General features: G+C 39.8%; 1 protein-coding gene across 1 annotated transcript in view; it reads right to left on the bottom strand.

Annotated features, from left to right (window-relative positions):
- CFAP61 (cilia and flagella associated protein 61) overlaps positions 1–20897 on the bottom strand; it is a 300780-nt gene that overhangs the window by 159296 nt on the left and 120587 nt on the right. Inside the window, 4 exon segments of the mRNA XM_063113349.1 lie at positions 3359–3493; positions 6271–6549; positions 12629–12633; positions 14309–14448. Of these exon segments, the coding sequence (XP_062969419.1) occupies positions 3359–3493; positions 6271–6549; positions 12629–12633; positions 14309–14448 (559 nt within the window).

The following is a 20897-nucleotide window of genomic DNA, read 5'->3' as shown; positions in this document are numbered from 1 at the left end:
GAATCTTCAGGGCCTACTTCTATAATGTGTGATGAAAATCATGTACATTTTCTAGGTCCTTTCTTATGACCTGCTATGGAGTGGGCTGTCAATAGAAATGACAGGGAAGTTGTTGTGGCAGGGACAACTATCATCCAAACCAGGCAGACACTATGAGGGCCCTGGGGTGGGAGAGATGGCATCTCTCCCTGCCATGCAGTGCTGAGTTTCAGTCACTGCTGCCTTGTGCCAGATTCAAATCGGCAACCCACTGAGATGAAATGCTTTCTATCCCATTCCTCATGCCTGGAGTGATCTGTTCCCTTGAACACTGGCTTCCCAGGTGAAAGCTAGAGAATGGACAGTCACTCTAAGATGCTTTAAGTAGTATAAAAGGTGAGTGGCCAGTGAGAGTAAGGATATGGACCTGGTGAGGGGGCTGACGGTCCCATACAAAGCTCGATGCACTTGGCAGAAAATCGGGAGGGATGTAGACAGAAAAGGAAAAAAGGAATTCAGGTGCAATGATCATTGCTCAGCCTTGCACAGGTCACCTGCTGCCATGTTGCTCCACTGAGAAAACAAGGTATTTAGGACTGTACAGAAATTCCTCCTAAAAAATTCTATTCGGCTCAACTTGTCTCAGATAATCACTCTAAAACATTAAGCTAAGGTTAAAAAGAGAAAAATAATTTTAAATAATGTAATTTAGCATTTTAATTTTTGAACATCTAGGCTCATCCCATGTGGATTATGGTCTTTATAATCCTTTGATGGAACTTTCAGGATTTTATAATTTTTACTAAATTTTGTTTACTAAATCTAAATCTTCACTAAAACCTTCTCAAGATTGAGAAAATAAGTGGCAATAAAAATGCTTTCTTAAAAAGTCAGAATTCACCAGTATAATAAACATGCCAGCTCAGCATAGCAGCATCAGCCCTATCATCTTCCCACCCATCTGTTAAGTGATTGTCTTCCTGGAGCCCAGGTTTCAACAATCCATCTCTGCTATGTCTTGAAATATGCCAGGCCTCTGGGAGGGCACAGCATACTGAGATGACCATGGAAAAGGTTCTTAAACGTAAGCAGTGATTTCAAATCATACCAACATGGCAAGTAATGATAGGATCATTTTAAATGAAACAAAATGCTTCCTCTGGCTTTCTCCCCACCTGGAGCTCCAGCTCACCTCAAAGTCACCCAACTCTGGAAATTCCCAAGGATGGGGGGGTGGGAGGAGCTCCTGCATGTTGAGAAAAACAGTGCCCTTGATATCCATGCAACAGCTCTGTACTCATCCCTTCCAGTTTCAGCCCCAGCATTCCTGCTGCCAGAGGACTGGCTGAAGGCACAAGAGCCATGGGCTGCCATTAATGTGCAAGGGCTTCTCCTGGCCCAATCCTGTGGTCTGTCCATACCTGAAAGTGCATCAGCAATGGCTGCAAAGGAACAGCATCTCTCATTCTTACCCTGATCTTATACAGATGCTACAAAGCAGTATGACAAGTGCATCCAGCTATTTCTACTCCTAGCCCCTTCTCCTGTGATCAGGGTGACTCTAGGCAAGCTGTATTTCAGCAATGGATACAGTATGGAGTCACCCTCTCTAACCCCAAGGCACTAGTGTTACACCAGACTTGTGTGTGTTGGCTCTCATTCCAAAGAGTCCATTCCCAGGATCTCCACATGCAAAGACACCACCTCATGGCCTATCTCAAAGGTCTTCAGGTGGGCTCCAGCACGTTTCATCTCTAGAGTGCTGTGGCCCCTGCTACTTAAGAATATGCCCCTGACTTATGGATGAAATGATATGTATCTGGGGTTTACTTCAAAATGATACAGGAGGAAGGGGAGGTGGGTGGAGTGCAGAAGATCCAAAACTGACTAAGAGTTGAAAGTCGTTGCTGCTGGGTGTTGAGTATACGAGAGTTTCAATGCTTGCTACCCTATGTATGGTCTGGGACAGGTGCCCATGCACAAATTATTACTGTGAAGTAATGTAAGCACAGAGATTGAGAGAAGCATTCAGAAGCTTACAGCAATTTGACAGAGTAATTCTGTCTGTTAAATCTAATAATGAAGAAATTAAGTTTGAATTTTGTCTTTGCTTTTTAATCTCATTTTTCCAGGAATTCACTTTTTATAAAACTATCAGTCTATGATGGATTATATGTTAAAAAAGAAAGAGCCACAGACAGTTTGAGAAGCCTTGCTCTACAAGATTCTCTTTACTTTTGCATATGCTTGACATTTTCCATAATAAAGAGTAAGGGGAAAAAAGAATTGGTATTTGTTTTCAGTCTCTACTGAAATATACATTTACAACTTATCAGAAAATAAATATAAATGAATTTTTTATCGTGCAAATGTAAAGACAAAGGTAGGACTTGTAGCAGCCTCTATCACAGGAAGGGGCTGCTCCTAAAGTGGGTCTGGTGGAGGCCCCTCCCTCCTCAGTGCACCCATGTGTTGAGTGGGAGCTGTGGCAACAGACCATGTGCTTCCTGCCACACTGAGGTTGTCACCAAGTGTTTATTTGAGCACAATATCCTGCTCTGACGAGCAACCCCTTGGCTAAATGTTTGGAGAGTTTAAACTTTCATTTTCCTTTTTTCTCTCTCACAAAGGAGAAATCTTAGCACACTGAGGGATTTTTTTTAAACTTAAGTGGAAGTGTCCACAAACACCACAAGCCCACATGTCAGTCAACATGACAAATCATGGTTTCCAGTCAAGTTATGGAAATGACTGTGGGGATGCATATACAGGTACGTTCCCATTTAAAATGAAATCTAGGTTCTATGTCAGTCCCTTTTCCTGCTCTGGTAATAAGAGTGTTCCAGGGCTGTTCATTTTAAGGCCAAACAGTCCTGCCTCCCCAGGGCAACTAATACGTTCCTGTTAATCATCCCAACTTGCTGCAGAGGAGTTAAACAAATCAGCTTAGGACTCGGGTCCAAACGTCTCAAATGCAGTCAGCTCTGTTTTCTCTGCCATCTCTGTCTTAACAGTGAACAAACACTTATTGCCTTGAAAGCAAAGCATCGATTGAATGGGGGAATCTGCTTCTGAGGAAGTGGAAGAAAAAAAATATGCTGGGATGGTAACTCTAGGCTATTTGTCCTGGGAAACAGCAGCACGCCCTTGGAGTCCCCCTAGGGATCAAGTGACTGCTGTTTTAGGCTTATGGTGAAATAACCACTTGAGGGGAAGGGCTGCAGTGGAGCCTGTGCAGGTCGCTGCCTGTGAGTGTATGAGCACCAGGTTCCCTGTAATTAAGAAGCAGCCTGCTCCCGCGAAGACAGTGCTGCCACCCCATCTGCCGAGCCTGCGGGAGCTGGCACCGTGCCTCACTGCCTGCCGCCCTGCTACCCACCAGATCCTTGGAGACCGCCTCTGATGGAGCGTTTATGCCAAGCTTTTCCAGAGGATAGACAATCTGTCGTCGTGGTCGCACGGGAACCAAGTAATGAAGGGCAGATGTCAGGGAGTAGGTGTAGGAGTTCTGGAACTGAAAGACAGCAACCTATATTTTAGGGGAGAGAATGTCAGAGCAGCGCAGCACAGATGTCTGTGTGCAGCTTTATAAATATAAAAAAACTCTTAACTCGGCCAAGTCAGAGAGGAAAAAAAATCAGCAAATAAACAAACATACTCTTCGAGCAGAGGAATGAATTGTAGATAATGCCTGACACTAATGAAGATAATTACGAGAGTAATTACATTACTATCTCTGTGGGAATGACAGATAAACAAGTGGTTTGGTTTATGGGATTTTTCAGTGCAAGTATTTTCCCCAGGAGGATATTCTTTTCCATAGTGATCATGAATCAGCTTGATTTGACCCCATTAAGCTGTGTTATCTGCGTCCTGTCAACCTTTGTGTGTTTGGCACAAGCTGCTTTAAGAAGACACATAGATAAAAATGTCATCTGAGGATGTGAAAATGTCATAGCTCGGATGCGAAAATCCTCCTGTTAGTCACTCTCAGTGAGTTCAACTGGATCTTTGCTGATTATTACAGAAGTGTTTTAGAACAAAGGATAAAACTGGAAAGTGGGGGTGGGGTTGGGGGAATTAGGTCACATTATTTTGACATACTAATACTAAATTATGAGCTGGATTTATGTTTATTGAAATTAACTATGATAAACCTGTTTTAGGAGAATACTTTAAGTATTAATTTTATCCAGTTTTTAAAACTTGGCATAGAAAACTGAACATAGTGATGTATATTTCTTTCATATTTATGAAATCTTAGGGGTTTTGGTGAAACCAACTCAGGGCATTGTAACTATTTAAACCTCAAGAGTTAAACTGTGATACCAAACCTGTTGATATATTTATTGAATTTAAGCTGCAAAGCAAAGAAAGTAAAACCGACTGTAGATGCACCTTAATAAATAGATGGTTTACTTATGACTTATTTGCTACTCTAAAAATAGCCCTAGGCATTTCTAAGAGCTTCTAAAAGGGCTTTCTAAAATCCTTTACCATTGAATTTCACATACTGACCTTACAAACTGAAAAACAGAACCCAGGAATCCCTAGCCAGAGCTCTGTTTTTATGTCTGGAAGATCTCTTAATACATTGCCCAAGGCAAGTGGGTGTGGAGTAAACCACTCTCATAGCACGAGCCAGAAAGCTCAACTTTACTGCAGTCAACTGCGGATTTATAGCAGAATTTGAGAATTCTTACCCAAATTATTTGGAACTGCTTCTTATAGTTGTTTTAAATGTATATGTATAAATCATCTGAAAGTACAGACTGAGAGGAAATCTGTTTACAAACGTGTTTCTATAGCTATATACAATAGTGTGTAACGTATTCCGAATTCTATGCCATTGAGGTAAATATATAAACATTCAATGAAATGCCCTAGATGTTATTTTCTTATTACAAGTGCAAATGGACTTTCTCCAACCCAGCACATCCAGGCAAACATCATGAATAAAAACAAGAATTTAATATCACATCCTGAAGGTCACAAAATTGGCATTTGGCCAAGTGTAAAGTAAAAGGGAATTGTGTAGGACCACGATTTTCCAGCAAAACTATTACCTTCCGATCTTATTAAGTTTAAATCCAGGGCATTTGCATTGCTATCACACTCCATTTTGACAGGAAAAAATAATCACTAGAGCAGAGTATACAACTCACTGAAAATCTTTTCCATGTTTTTTTAAAAACATTTCTTCCCCATTCCCTCTGTACTTCTCCAAAAGGCTTCTGTTAAATAAGATGCGCTGGCAAAATTATTGTTATTTTAAAATCTACTTAGCTCCCTCATGGTAACTAAGAAGAAATGGCACTATGTCAAAGACTCCTGGAAGAGCGTGAGACAGTCTGAGGTCATGAATGGAATCTGATGGGACAACTGCTGTTGAGTCCCATCACCCCTCAAGTCTGCATCGAGTTCAGGACCAATGCTGTCAGTCACTGAGGGACCCACTTGCAGGAAGCCACCTCTTGAGAATTTAGCTTGAACAGGCCCTTGCCTATGGAACCACCAGGATGCTGAGACTGTATGTGTGACTCTTCTAGGCACTGGGGATTCAGCTTTGAAGACAAAGACCTCCGTCTTCATGGTAAAATGTATAATCTTAGCTGGTAAGAAGTGCTATGAAGAAAAATAAAGCAGGATATATGGAAGTAAGATGAAGAGCTTCCTATTTGTGCATGCACGTATACATCACGTATGCACATTAGATCCATGTCTATTACAACAGTATTGCTCTACATAAGCATAACAAGCATTGTACAGGGCTATATAGGTATTTACTACATAAGGCTTACGATGATGCTATAGCTCTCTACACATCACTTTTATGGGGGTGGTTATAGTGCTTACTTGGAATGCTGTGATAACACACCTATACTATAGAATAGAACTAATTTCTTCTACAGATTCATCACTAAAATGATCTTTGCTTGAAGGAGATGATATCATTTTGGCATTGCACTAATGCACCATAAGAAATAATTTGATTTTCATGCCTCTTAGAGCATTTTTGCATAGTTTTCCATCTCTGTTTTGTCAATATAGAAAAGCCAACAAATGTTTCTACTAATTATATTGGTTGTGATTGTTTCAGAAATTCAAAGCCTTCTGGACTTTCACTGTAGTGTAAGAAAAGAGTCAAATTCAATGTGGCCATTGGAAATTCATATCCAGGTAATAATCAGGACCCCTCAGAAGAGGAATGGATAAAATGTGGCACACAATAAGAATGACACTGTGAACGTGATCTGTTGGCAAAGTGAATTACATACTCCATCCTCTTACCTTGTCTTCCCTGGATTTTGGGTAAATAGGGTAGTAGAGACAGGACTTATACCCTAAATGAGGGATCTCCTTCAGAAAGAACTTGGTGTAGTGCTGGAAAATGGGGTTGAGGGCAAAGTGATGCAGGTGACAGTGTTCCTCGTGCTGGTGGTGACTGAAGTAGATGAAATCTTCGATGTTGTAATGGGATCGTATGTACTCTACATCTTAGCGAAGAGGTGGGAAAGGACGTTTTAAACAAATGTTCTTTAAAAACTGCATGCATTTTGCAATAAAAATCTTTTAAAATTACTTTAAGTCCAATAGTGAGAAATGTGCTTTTCTCTCCTATTATTTACTGCCTCATTTTCATTGTTAACTTTTTCTTTTTTTAATTAGAAATTATGCTTCCTGAAAGTTACTTGTTCTGAAGGCTGTCTCTGGGGGATGGCTACACAGCTTTGCAATTTGTCCCTTACACACATGGCTGCTGATCACTCAGACAGCCCTGAGACTCTGCCACCAGATGAGCAGCTACACAGAAGCCCCTTGCAACTGCTGGGCGAGATGAGCATGAGCTGTCAGCACAAGTAACTGAGCACGTGGTAATGCAGGAGTCGAACAAACGGACCCGCTGGCATTCCCTGATTGGTTACTACTATACACCTGTCAACAGAAACATCCCAAAGTCACATACTTTTATTGGCACAGGTGGCTGGGCTGGCCTACAATAAAACTGTAAAACTGGGCTTGTCCATGGGCATTCATTACACTTTCTTTCTCCCTATGCACAATGTCTTTACATAGTAGAAGGTAATTTAAAGGACTGATGAGAGTTTACATGTAAAAGGAGCTACTGGGAACATTCCTACTGTTTCTTTGGGCCTGCTTATGGTCCCCACCCTTTGTCCCCACACTGCATTGAGAATAAGGAGCTCATCTATGCTAATTGTGTACTGCTTCACCTCTGATCAGTGCACACTGTTGGGGGCAGGGGGAAGAGGGAAACAATCCAAAGTAATTGACTCTGATGCTCTGGTCTCTCTGCTTCCACCATCTTGCGATGTGAGACCCCTGGGTCACTGTCACCACCACCAGAAGGACTTTGGACTTCTCAGCCTCAGAAAGTGTTTAAAGTCATTGTCTGAGGCTTCTGGTCAAGATGGCAGAGTAGACAGTTCCTAGTGTCACTCTCTCCCACAAATCAACCAATTTGCAATTATTAAAAAGCAACAACAGGAGACCTGAGATCAGCACTGGAACAGGCAGGAGCTGCGTGCCACAGGACCCCCAGTCTAGGTCAGTCCCCACTGCACAGAGAGGCCCAAGAGCCACTGGATCCACATGCACTGAGTGAGCCACACCAGAAGAAGCAGGTGACATGAGACCCCCAGCCCAGTCCAGTCCCTGCCATGCAGAGAGGCCTGAGAGACGCTGGGCCCATCACTCCAAGTCAGCTGTGCCAGAACAGGTGGGCAATGCAGGACCACCAGCCCAGGTCATTTTCTGCTACTCAGAGAGGCTAGAGAGCCACAGGACCCACACACCCTGAGCCAGCTGTGCCAGAACAGGAAGGCACCACAGGACACCCAGCCGAGGCTACTTCCCACTGCCCAGAATTGGAAGTCCCTTCAGGATACAGGCCAGACATCAGAGTGGAATGAGTGGACCACAATACCCCCTGCCACAATGACTAAACACCAAAGGAAAGATACCAGAAATATGAAAAATCAAGAAAGTACATCACCACCAAAGGAAAATAATAACTCTAAAGCTCTAGATCCTATAGAACAGAAGTCCTTGAAATGACTGACAAGGAAGTTAGAGCAACAAGTCTAAGGAAACTAAATGAGATATAAGAAAACTCAGACAACACAATGAAATGAGAAAAAATATACAGGATCTGAAAGAAGAAATGTACAAAGAAATCAATGCCCTGAAAAAGAATGTAGCAAAGCTTGCAGAGCTGAAGGATTCATTCAATGATATAAAAAACACAACAGAGAGTTTAACCAGCAGGCTAGAACAAGCAGAAGAGAGAATTTCTGACCTTGAAGACAGGCTGTTCAAAATAACATAGGTGGACCAGAAAAAAAGAATTCTAAAAATTGAAGAAAATCCAAAAGACATAACAGACAACCTTAAGGGCTCAAATATCCAAATCATAGGTATTCCAGAAGGGGAGGAAAAAGGAAATGGCATTGAAAACATATTCAATGAAATAAAAGCCAAAAACTTCCCAGGTATAGCAAAAGTAACAGATCTTCAGATTCAGGAGGCCCAAAGATCCCTAAACATATTCCCACAAAGGTCCTTTCCAAGACATGTTATAGTCAAATGGGCAAAACTCAAAGACAAGGAGAGAATCTTAAAAGCTGCTAGAGAGAAATGGCAAGTCAGCTATAAGGGAGCCCCAATCAGAATAACATCAGACTTTTCATCAGAAACCCTAAAAGCCAGAAAAGAATGGAAAGATATATTCAAAATATTATAGGACAAAAATTGCCACCCAAGAATACTTTACCATGCAAGGCAATCCTTGTGAAATGAAGGACAAATAGTATATTTCTCAGACAAACAATAACTGCAGGAGGTCACATCCATGCAACCAGCCTTACAAGAAATTCTCAAGGAAGTACTGGGTTTGATACCTGAAAAACAATCATCACTGCCGTGAATACTCAACAAAGAACAAAACCTACCAGTAAAACAAAACTGCTAACAATAAAGAGAGAAAAAAAGTTTACAACAAATACAGAAAAACAGAAAATCAGAAAAAAAGGAACAAAAGATACTTATGACATCTAAACAAAAATCAATAAAATGCTAGAAGTAAATCAACACCTTTCAATAATAACTGTAAATGTAAAGGGATTAAATTCCCCACTCAAAAGACACAGACTGGTTAAAAAGATGGACCCAACAATATGCTGCCTTCAAGAGACTCACCTCACCTGTAAAGACACACATAGACTAAGACTGAAAGGATGGAAAAAGATATACCATGCAAATAGAAATGAAAAATGAGCTGGAGCAGCTATTCTTATATCAGATAAAATAGACTTTAAACCATAAACCATAAAAAGAGATAAAGAAGGCCTCTATGGAATGATAAAAGGATCTATCCATCAAGAAGACATAACAATCATACATATATATACACCCAAATTTGGAGCAGCCAGATTTATAAAGCAAACACTATGAGATCTAAGAATGAGATAGACACTAACACCATAATATTGGGAGACCTGAACACCCCACTCTGAACACTGGACAAGTCATCTAGGCAAAAAATCAATAGAGAAACACAAGATCTAAACAACACTTCAGACCAATTGGACTTGGCAGATATCTACAGAACATTCCATCCAACAATCTAAGAATATCCATTCTTCTCATCAGCACATGGAACATTCTACAGGATAGACCACATGTTAGGTCACAAAGCAAGTCTCAACAAATTCAAAAAAATTGGAATTATTCCATGTATTTTTTCAGATCACAATGGATTAAAATTAGAAATTAAAAACAAACAAAACTCTAGAAACTATATAAACACATGGAAATTAAACAACATTCTACATAATGACAAATAGCTCCAAGAAGAAATTAAACAGGAAATCAAAAAAATTCTTGAAAATAATGATACCTCATACCAAAACCTGTGGGATATAGCAAAAGCAGTATTAAGGGGGAAATTTATCATGTTAAATGCTTACTTCAGAAGAATGGAAAGATGGCAAATAAACAGCCTAACACTCCTTCTTAAAGATCTAGAAAACCAAGAACAATCCAAACCCAAGGTTAGTAGATGGAAAGAAATAAGATCAGAGCAGAACTAAATGAAATAGAAACCCCAAAAAATGACACAGAAGATAAATGAAACAAAAAGTTGGGTTTTTGAAAAGATAAATAAAATTGGCAAACCTTTAGCAAGACTAACTAAAAAAAGAAGAGAGAAGACCCAAATAACAAAAATTAGAAATGAAAAAGGTGGTATTACAATTGATATCTAAGAAATACAAGGAATCATTAGAGACTACTATAAACAACTATATGCCAATGAATTTGAAAATCTGGAGGAAATGGATAAATTTCTGGACACACACAAACAACCAAAACTGAGCCAAGAAGATACAGAAAATCTGAAGAGACCAATAACAATAAAAGATATTGAAGCTGTTATCAGAAGGCTCCCAACAAAGAAAAGAATAGGAACAGATGGGTTCACTCAGAGTTCTACCAAACCTTCAGAGAGGAACTGATACCAATTCTCTACAAACTATTCCAAATGATTGAAACAGAGGTCATTCTCCCAAACTCATTCTACAAGGCAAACATAACCCTGATACCAAAACCAGACAAAGATACAACAAAAATAGAAAACTACAGGCCGATATCCTTGATGAGTATAGATGCAAAAATCCTCAATAAAATACTAGGTAACAGAATACAGCAACACATACACAAAACTATATACCATGATCAAGTTGGATTCATCCCAGGGATGCAAGGTTGGTTAAACATACACAAATCAATAAATGTGATATACTACGTCAATAAAAGCAAAGACAAAGACCATATGATCATCTCTATGGACTCTGAAAAAGCATTTGATAAAATTCAACATTCGTTCATGGTAAAGACTCTCTACAAGTTAGCTATAGACAGAATGTATCTCCATATAATTAAATCCATATATGATAAGCCCACTGCCAATATCATCATGAATGGAGAAAAGCTGAAAGCTTTTCCCTTAAGAACAGGAACTAGACAAGGATGCCCACTCTCACCACTCCTATTCAACATAGTGTTGAAAGTACTACCCAGAGTAATAAGAGAAGAAAAGGAAATAAAGGGCATCCAGATTGGAAAAGATGAAGTCAGACTGTCCCTATTTGCAGAAGATATGATCCTCTATATCGAACAGCCTAAAGCCTCTACAAAAAAACTCTTAGAGTTGATAAATGATTTCAACAAAGTTGCAGAACACAAAATCAACACACAAAAATCATTAGCATTTCTATACTCCAACAGTGAACATGAAAAAAAAAGAAATCAAGAAAGCTAGCCCATTTACAATAGCCACCAAAAAAGTAAAATCCTTAGGAATAAAGTTAACCATGGAGGTGAAAAATCTCTACAGTGAAAACTACAACCACTGTTGAGAGAAATTAAAGAGGACACAAGAAGATGGAAATATATCCCATGCTCTTGGATTGGAAGAATTAGTTGTGAAAAAGTTCATACTACCCAAAGTGATCTACCAATTCAATAAAATCCCCATCAAAATTCCAATGACATTTTTCTCAGAAATGGAAAAAACTATACTAACGTTTATATGGAATAACAAAAGACCACAAACAGCCAAAGCAATTCTGAGCAAAAAAAAAAAAATAAAGCTGGAGGCATAACACTACCTGACTTTAAACTATACTACAAAGCTATAATAACCAAGACAGTATGGTACTGGCATAAAAACAGACACACTGATCAATGGAATAGAATAGAAATTCTGGAAATCAACCCAAACTCCTTCAGCCATCTGATCTTTGACAAAGGCACTGAGCCTATACAGTGGGGAAGAGACTGCCTCTTCAGCAAATGGTGTGGGAAAACTGGATATCCATATGCAGGAGAATGAAACTAGACCCATACCTCTCACCATATACTAAAATCAACTCAAAATGGATTAAAGAATTAAATATACATCCTGGAACAATAAAAGTCCTTAAGAAAAACACAGGGGAAACACTCCAGGAAGTAGCAGCGGGTACAGACATCAGGAATACAACCCCAAAAGCATAGGCAACCAACGGAAAAATAAACAAATGGGATTATATCAAACTAAAAACCTTCTGTACAGCAAAAGAAAAAACTTAACAGAGTGAAAAGACAATCAACAGAGTGGGAGAAAATATTTGCAAAATATACATCTGACAATGGATTAATATCCAGAATATACGAAGCACTGAAACAACTTTACAACAAAAAAACAAGTAACACAATTTAAAAAACGGGCAAATGAGCTGAACAAGCATTTCTCAAAGGAAGATATATGAATGGCCAACAGACACATGAAAAAATGCTCAACCTCACTCAGCATTCGGGAAATGCAAATCAAAGCCACAGTGAGATGCCATCTCATCCCAGTTAGGATGGCTAATATACAAAAGACTGTGAATGATAAGTGCTGGAGATGTTGTGGAGAAAAAGGAACTCTCATGCATTGATGGTGGGACTGCAAAATGGTGCAGCCTCTATGGAAAATGGTGTGGAGGTTCCTCAAACAATTACAGATAGATCTACCATGTGACCCAGCTATTCCACTGCTGGGAATATACCCAGAGGAATGGAAGTCATCATGCCAAAGGGATACCTGTACTCCCATGTTTATTGAAGCACTATTTACAATAGCCAAGAGTTGGAACCAGCCCAAATGTCCATCATCAAATGAGTGGATAAGGAAACTGTGGTCTATCTACACAATGGAATACTGCTCTGCTATAAAACAGAATGAAATACTACCATTTGCAGCAACATGGATGGACTTAGAAAAAATTATATTAAGTGAAATAAGTCATGCACAGAAAGAGAAATACCACATGTTCTCACTTATTTGTGGGAGCTAAAATTAAATAAATAAATAAATATACGAACAAATGGTGGGGGGACAAGGAAGGAGACACAACAATCACAACTCCTTGAACTTAAGACAAGTGAACAGACATGACATTGATGGGTGGGTGGGGGGAGAGGGAGAGGGGTAAGAGAAATTGGTAAAGGGACACAAAAATCAACTACATTGTATACTGAATAATTAAAATAAAAAAAATAAATTGAATAAAAAAGAACCTAAAGATCTTTTTCTGAAATAGAAAATAACTTGAAACTCCCAAGATGACTTTAGCAGTGGAGTGAAGAAATATTCATGCAATGAAATATTTTACACCATAATATAGATGAGTCACTTAACCACTGCTGAGCAAAAGAAACCTGGTATCAGAAAACAAACTGTATGTTTCCATTTGCATAAAGTTCAAAATACGCATAACTGATCTCTGATCTTAGAAGCGGAGGGGGTAGTAACCTAGGGGGAAAGTGCCTGAACAGAAGCATGAGGGGGACTTCTGGCCAGCTGGAGCTAGTCTACTTCTTGAAACAGGTGCTGGTGAGCCGACCTTGTGGCGCACTCGGGAGAGTGCAGCGCTGGGAGCACAGCAGTGCTCCTGCCACGGGTTCGGATCCTATATAGGGATGGCCAGTGCACTCACTGGCTGAGTGCGGTGTGGCTGGTTACAAAAAGACAAAAGAAAAGAAAGAAACAGGTGCTGGTACATGATACATTCAAATTGTGAAATCCATCAAACTGTTTTTAGGTTATATTGCAATAATTTTTTTTAAAAAAAGTGTATCAAAAAAATAACTACATGGTTCTCTAACTATATGCATCATTCCATGTGTAGTCCAATGAACACGCGTGGCCCTTAAGACAGTGTGCTAACGTAAGGATGGCTACTAGCCTGCCCTTTGCCACGGTACATAAAGTGTTGTTACACTAGAAACAGAACTCAACATCTGTCATACAGGATCTTTCCCAGCCAATCCAATCCTCAAGGATGCAGCCAACTCAACAAAAGGGTCTGGTCAAACTCATCATCCAGTACAGTCAGAGGGGGTCCTGCTACCCTAATGTGATAGTCAATGCCGCTGGGGTGGGCAACAGATACTCACAGATTCCTGAGCCACCTTTCCCTAATCACGATCGTATTTGCCTATTCTGAAGACTAGAATCTACTGTAGTTTGTGATGTTTGTCTGGATCAAGTCCAAATTTTCCCTCCCCATGTTAGGGACATAAGGTATCTGACTGGGGGCCACCAGTGAGGAGAACAGCCTCACTTTTCAAAACCCCAGTTTCCTTGTTTCCTCCTCTTGGTCCCATCTTCTACCCCACCCCTGCCACTCCCCACCACATGATTTGCCAACTGAGGTCAAAGCAAGCTGCAGGGCTGAAGCTGCACGGGTCCTAATAATCCTGTATCATGAGGTCTGGTTACATCAGGTACTTACAGGATCTCTGTGAGCCTCATTGTATTGGGCTAAATCCTCCAATATGTTTTGACCCGGCATGATGGTGCTGATGAGATTTTCAACATGAGGAGTATCCGTGCAATTGGCTGATCTTATAGTAATGGACCTGGGTAAGGAAAGAAACCGTTTTTTAAGTTAAAGTACTAAAATAAGTATTCCCTCCAAAAATGGAGACAGAGTTATAACATATCACACTTATATAATATTTAGTAAAGTACATTTACATAACATCAGGGTTTGATTAATTACAAAAGTAACTCATTTCATTCTAGAAAACCTAGAAAACACACAAAAAAGTGCAAAGAATGAAGTAAAAATCATTAATGATGCCATTAACCAAAGATAACACAAATACACTTTAAACTCATTTAATTTGAAATGTTCAGCACCATGCTTTATTTTATATTTATTTCATATGCAGAGCCAAATGTTTAAACAATGTTAAAAAGTTAAGAAATCACGTAGAACAGGGCTGGCTTCGTGAGAGTGGGACCCATGGACAGCTCAGGGCTGAGTGCTCTGAAGGGTCTCACACTTGGAGTTTGATGCTCTGAGGTCACCTTCTTAAAATTTGTAATCATTTTGCCTTTGATTTTATGTTTTTAAGTGAAGTCCAGTGAGACAATGGAGCACGTCTGGGGGCTTGAAGCCTCGACTACCATGTGGTTCCCATTTCTCATGGTCTCTCTCCACGATGGGTTCTTTCCCTCTGGTCCCTGCCCTGGCACTTTGGGCCCCAGGGGGCCACCCCATCCATGCCTCATGACTGCTGCCTCCCTCTGCCAGAGGTGACAACTGAGAGGTCCACATTCAGCCATCACCCTCTACCCCCAGTGGGGTCCTGGACACAGGTACGGAGAGGGTCGGGGTTAGGCACAAGAGCCATGAAGTCCCTGGTCAGAGCAAAGCAGTCCCCACCCTGGGCAGGCACTGCCATGGTGTGCTTAGCTGGCAACTCAGTGTGGTGGACCTCTTGCCACCTGTTTAATGCATCCTGGCTCAGAGGCTGCAAGCCCTTGGAAAGATGCCTGTTTGCTGTGGGTTGGAGCAGTGGGCCCATGGGGAAAGGAGAGTGACTTTCCCACCCCAGGCCAGAGCCCCATATTTTCATTTTGTAATGGGTCCTGCATATTATGTAGTTGTCCTTACAATGAATTCTCTCCAGTCATTAAGGTATTATCATTAAATAAAATAATGCTATTCCTCCTAATGTTAATAAAGTAAAATATTCTAACCTATTTAACTTCTAACTGTAGTGAAAAATCTGTGCTTAGATTTTAATGCATGTTTCTATACTATGGACAAAGTGACATATTTGCAGAGAACAATCTACATCTATAACTGGTAAAAAGATGATCAATTAATATCATTTTAATAATATTGATGAGAAATTTTAAGTGAAAGATAAGAACTTGGTTCTGATATGACCACTTCATACCAAAATCTAGTTCAGATGGATTAAAGATGTAAATGTGAAGAACAAGACTACAAAAGTATTAGGAAAATACTCAAAAGAATTAAAAACATATTTCCACACAAAGCCTTGCACATGAATGTTCACAGCAGCATCACTAATAATAGCCCCCAAAGTGGAAACAACCCAAATATCCATCATCTGATGAATGGATAAACAAAGTGGTGTATTTATAAAATGGAATATTATTCAGCCATAAGAAGGAATGAAGTACCGACACACGCTCCAACACAATGAACTTGAAAACATTAGGTTAAGTGAAAGAAGTCACATACAAAAGATCACGTATTTATCATTTCATTTCTATGAAATGGCAAGGATAGGCAAGTGTAGAGACAGAAAGATTAGCGGTTAGCAAGGGCTGGGGGAGAAGGAAACGGGGACAAGGAAGGCTGTAGGGTAATAAAAATGCTTTGGAACCAGATAGAGGCGATGGCTGTGCAACATGGTGAATGCACTAAAACCCACTAAACTGTACACTTTAAGGGAGTGAATTGTATGGTATGTGAATTACATCTCAATAAAACTGTTACAAAAAAGAGAAATGGCCACTAAAAGCCAAAAAATAAGCTGGTGGAGCTATACGAACATCAGATAAACTACTAGACTTTAAGGCAAAAATCATTATGAGAAAAAAAAAGGTCTTTTTTTGATAATAAAAGTAAAAATTTACTAGGAAGATATAACAATATCAGATCTGTAGTATCCTTAGCCTCAGGATACTGAAGTAAAAATTGATAGGGTTAAGAGAAGAATTTGACGAATTCACCGTCTTTTTGGTAAGATTTAACACACCTCTCTCAGAAACTGGTACCAGACACTGCAGATTTGGATAGGCTTCATCTAAGGGACACTGCATCCCCAAATGAACAAAACCTGGATATCTAAACGTCACCTCAGTGTTGTCATTCCAAAGCCCTCCTCCCAGCTCTCTCCCATCCTAGTTCGTGGCAACCCCATTCCTCCAGTGGTTCAGGCCCAAAGCCTCAGCTTACTCTTGGCTTTCTCACGTGCCTCTCTCCCAGCCCAGCAGCACTCTGGGTTGGCTCTCCCTTCAAAATGTATCTGAGAATACAACCACTTCTCATGACCTCTAGTGCTGGCCCCAGCCACCGGCACCTCTCACCTGGGTTGTTACGACAGCAACCTAATGTGTCCCTGTGTTCCACCTTTACTCCTGACAACCCATCCTCCACCAACCCACCAGAGTGATGCTCACAAAATGTTAAATCAGACCACGTGAATCTTCCACTCAAATCCCACTATTGGAGGTGTTCCTAACCTCTTTTATGCCTAGGATCCCTCTCAGAATAATGTTTTTAAATGCATATTACCATATATAAGCTTCATTAAATAAACATGATTCAACAGTGGTCTAATAATTATCATAACTTTGCTGTATTGATGAGCATAAGCAATAAGTGATATTTACACATATCTACAAATCCATAATATGATAGGAAAATACCCGTGGTTTCTGTTGAACAGAAAGTTACAAGTACTGCTGACATTACTGTGATTTCTTGCCCACTTTTACAATGGAAGGAAATGCTAAATTTCAGTTAAAGCTCCATGCAAAATAAAGATGTGATTTTTCACCTGAATTCTACCCATTCAGCCAGGTTAAGAACTGCAGCTATGTTTCCCATAGCATTCCAAGTAAAAGCCCAAGTCCTGGAGAGGCTGAGTGTGCCCCTAGCCCCCCATGACCACAACTTCCTTCCCTGTGCCGTCTTTGTGGGATCTCTCCTCTCTCTGGCTTTCTCTGCTCCTCAAACATGCCAAGCATACTCCCTCACAGAGCTTACCTATGCTTATCACATGTTCTCCTATATGTAATAAATGCCACAATCAAGTTATGAAGAGTGTTGCAGGAGCCAGGAAAGTCAATGAGTATGTGGACATCTTCCTCCTGGAAGGCTTGAAGCTCAGACCACATCATGGTTCACTCTGAAAGGCCAGGGTTTTTCCTAGCCTGCAGGAGTGCTCAGTAAATGTTCAATAAGCCATGTGGCTGTTTTCCTGCCAAGCATCATAAAAACACAAACATTATTTCACCAGTCTATCCATGGAAATCTGCTGTTGATTAGGGGACACAATCATTTTGTGTTATATGGTAAAGCTCTCATTTCTGCTATTTATATTCACTAAAGTGCAACACTTGACAATTTTCATTTGTTCCTAGAATTTCAAGGGAGGAACAGGCAATAGCAATATGCTTGTGTCCTACTCTACAGCCACACTGTCCAACACAGAGCCTCTAGCCCCAGGTGGCTGCTGAGCACTTGACATGTGGCCACTCAGGACTGAGATGTGCTGTAAATACAAGCTAGCCACTGAATTCTGAAGACTTAGTACAAAAAAAAGTAAAGTATCTCATTTATACTTTTTCATATTGATTACATTTTGAAGCAATAAAATTTTGGATATGATGGGGTAAATGATAAGTAAATATTGCAATTAGTTTCACCTACTTTTTGAAGTTTTTATGTGGCTATTAGAAAATTCAAAATTACATAGATGGCTTACAGTGTATATTTACTGGAGGGGCTGCTCTACATGCTTGCATTTGCCTATGAGAGCTATTTTTCAAAAGTTTTTTACTCAGCTCAAAAACTGGAATGTAGGTTTACTGCACAGGTGACCTTTCCTGCAGGGTCTAAAGCAACATGCTGGTGTATGCCCTGTTGCTTCCCCATTGGCTGCTAGAAACAGCAGTCTGTTTGTTCTGGCTTTAACTGAAAATGACATGAGGAGGACCTGTGGCCAGCAAAAAAGGAAACATAAAGGTGGCAACAGGTATGTGTTCTAATCACTTTTATATAGTGATTGACAGGAGTATCTAGAAAAAGTGAAAAATGAATGTGCAAAAGAAATAAACTCTCAATTAAAACGTATTTTCTTAAAATCAGTTACTAAAATGGCTTTATTAAGAATAATTCATTCATTCTATCAGTCACAAATACAAGGATACTTCAAGAAATTCATGGAAAGATTTGTATTATCTTTTAATTCTATTTTTGCATGAACTGCTTGAAGTACCCTCATGTTTATTAAACATCTGCTGTGTGCCCAGTGTGTTCCAGGTGCTAGGGATCCATCCAGGAACAAACAGTCCACAATTCCTGTCCTCATGGAGCTGACCTTCTATTGACTCCACAGCCATATTCTGAGAAATAGTTCTGAAATTCCTTAAAGTTTTAAATAATGTATATAAAGTTAGAAACGGACCAGGACATATGGAGACCTTCATCTCTGCTTTAGCTATAGAAATCCCCTTGAAAAATAAAATGACTTCAAAACAAAGCTGTAACGATGCTTAGTGTTTTATTCTTAACCTATGTGATTCTTAATTAAAATGAAATTGATCTTAAAATGCATATGATGTCATCCACAAGTGCACACACCAAAAAGAGATAATATTTACTGTCAAATTATCAAGGACCTATCTTTACTTCTTGCCATATTCTCAGATAAATAATAAAGAGTAAGAACACTCGTGGATGGTCTATAAAATGACACCAAGACCTTCTGTTTTAAATCTGAACTTTAAATCTGCTAAGTAAATATCCAAAAAACCAAAGTCCCCTTTGATGTTTACACATGATACTTAGGCCTGGCAGGACTGCAAAAGATGGTGGCCCACTGGATATATCTCAGTGCGGCCCTGCTTTCATCTCTCCACAACTTCCAAGTAAGAAGTTTCTAATCTTCCTTCTCCTGTGATAACCGTGATGGCAGGCCCCTCCTTGCAGTCCCACGGCATAGAACCAGGAAGGAGAACACTCCCACCTCCCTCTCTCTGTTCTGTGTATCACCTGCCTGACCTTCAAGTGAACATATATTCAGTAACCAGAATGGTGAGACCTTTTCTTAATGGTCCAGGCACAGTTGTAAAGACACTTTGAATCAGAGAGGGAGATTCATGGTGGTTTTCCCTATCTATCCACACGGCTTCCTGCATTTACAGATAAAGCAAGGTCTCCTGAGAGGTCTGTCTTGTTTCCTGACCCTTCACCTCCCTGGATCTCCTCTCTCCTGCACTTTCTCTCTCTGATGTGCATGAATGCCCACACCAGTGAATCCTCAGAAAATGTCACCTCTCCCTGATGAAATGATGAAACTCTTGCTCACTGTCCCTTCCTAGGTCTTGAATGTTCTGCAGCCTTGTCACCCGCTTCACAACGATAGGTTTCCTTCTTTGCCTGTTTTTGGCTGACTCCGGCCTCAGAGGTCAGAATTTATAGTATTTAATCAGGCTGCATACATAATAAAATGTAAAAATACATATGAAAGTAGAAGGAAAAGGACTTAACACTTATCTTTTCAACCCCAAATTCAATGAATGAATGGTTTTAGCCACCTACAAGTTTATGTGTGTGTACAGTTACTCAGCCTTGCAGAAAACAGGGCAATTTTTTGATACCAGTAAATGAGAACAAAAAGATGGAAAGAAGAAAAGTGACCTGAGTCTTTCTGAAGTGCGAAGGAGTGATCTATGCAATAGAATCATAAAGCAATGCAATAGTCATTAGTGTTTCAGTTTAAATAAAACAAAACAACATCCACAAAATAAAAAATGAAGTTTCTATTGGGTTCTGTTCAAGGAGGTTAATTAAAAGCGGAAGAGAGAGAGGATTGACATTAAACACTAAAACACTCTCCACAATAACCCGGGCCTGAAATAGGTATAATGGTGACAAAGTAGAAACAAATACCAACCAGGCATGAGTGAGCCACCCACAGAAAAGCAAATAAAACCAAAACATTGAGGAAAGAAATCATCTAAAGGCCAACTATTTGAGGAGGTTTTTATTTGCTGTGGAAAGCTGACAATTGGTTGTATGATCTAACTTGGCAGTAAATATTTATTTATAGCAAATCTAGCACAATAAATATAAGTTTGAAACATATTCCTGCAAATTACAAATGTCAAATTTTAGAAAAGCATAGTTTGGAAGGGCAGTAAGATGGAGCGGCCCGTTCACCTAAATGTGTCCCCCATGAATGAATAAACAAGAGGAAGGAGAAGCCAGTGGGGAGGTGAAGAACGGGAAGGAAGGGAAATGGAAAAAATCATG

This window comes from Cynocephalus volans, chromosome 11 (assembly GCF_027409185.1).
Source record: "Cynocephalus volans isolate mCynVol1 chromosome 11, mCynVol1.pri, whole genome shotgun sequence".
NCBI classification, from domain to species: Eukaryota; Metazoa; Chordata; class Mammalia; order Dermoptera; family Cynocephalidae; genus Cynocephalus; species Cynocephalus volans.
This window is presented reverse-complemented; position numbering and strand designations above follow the sequence as displayed.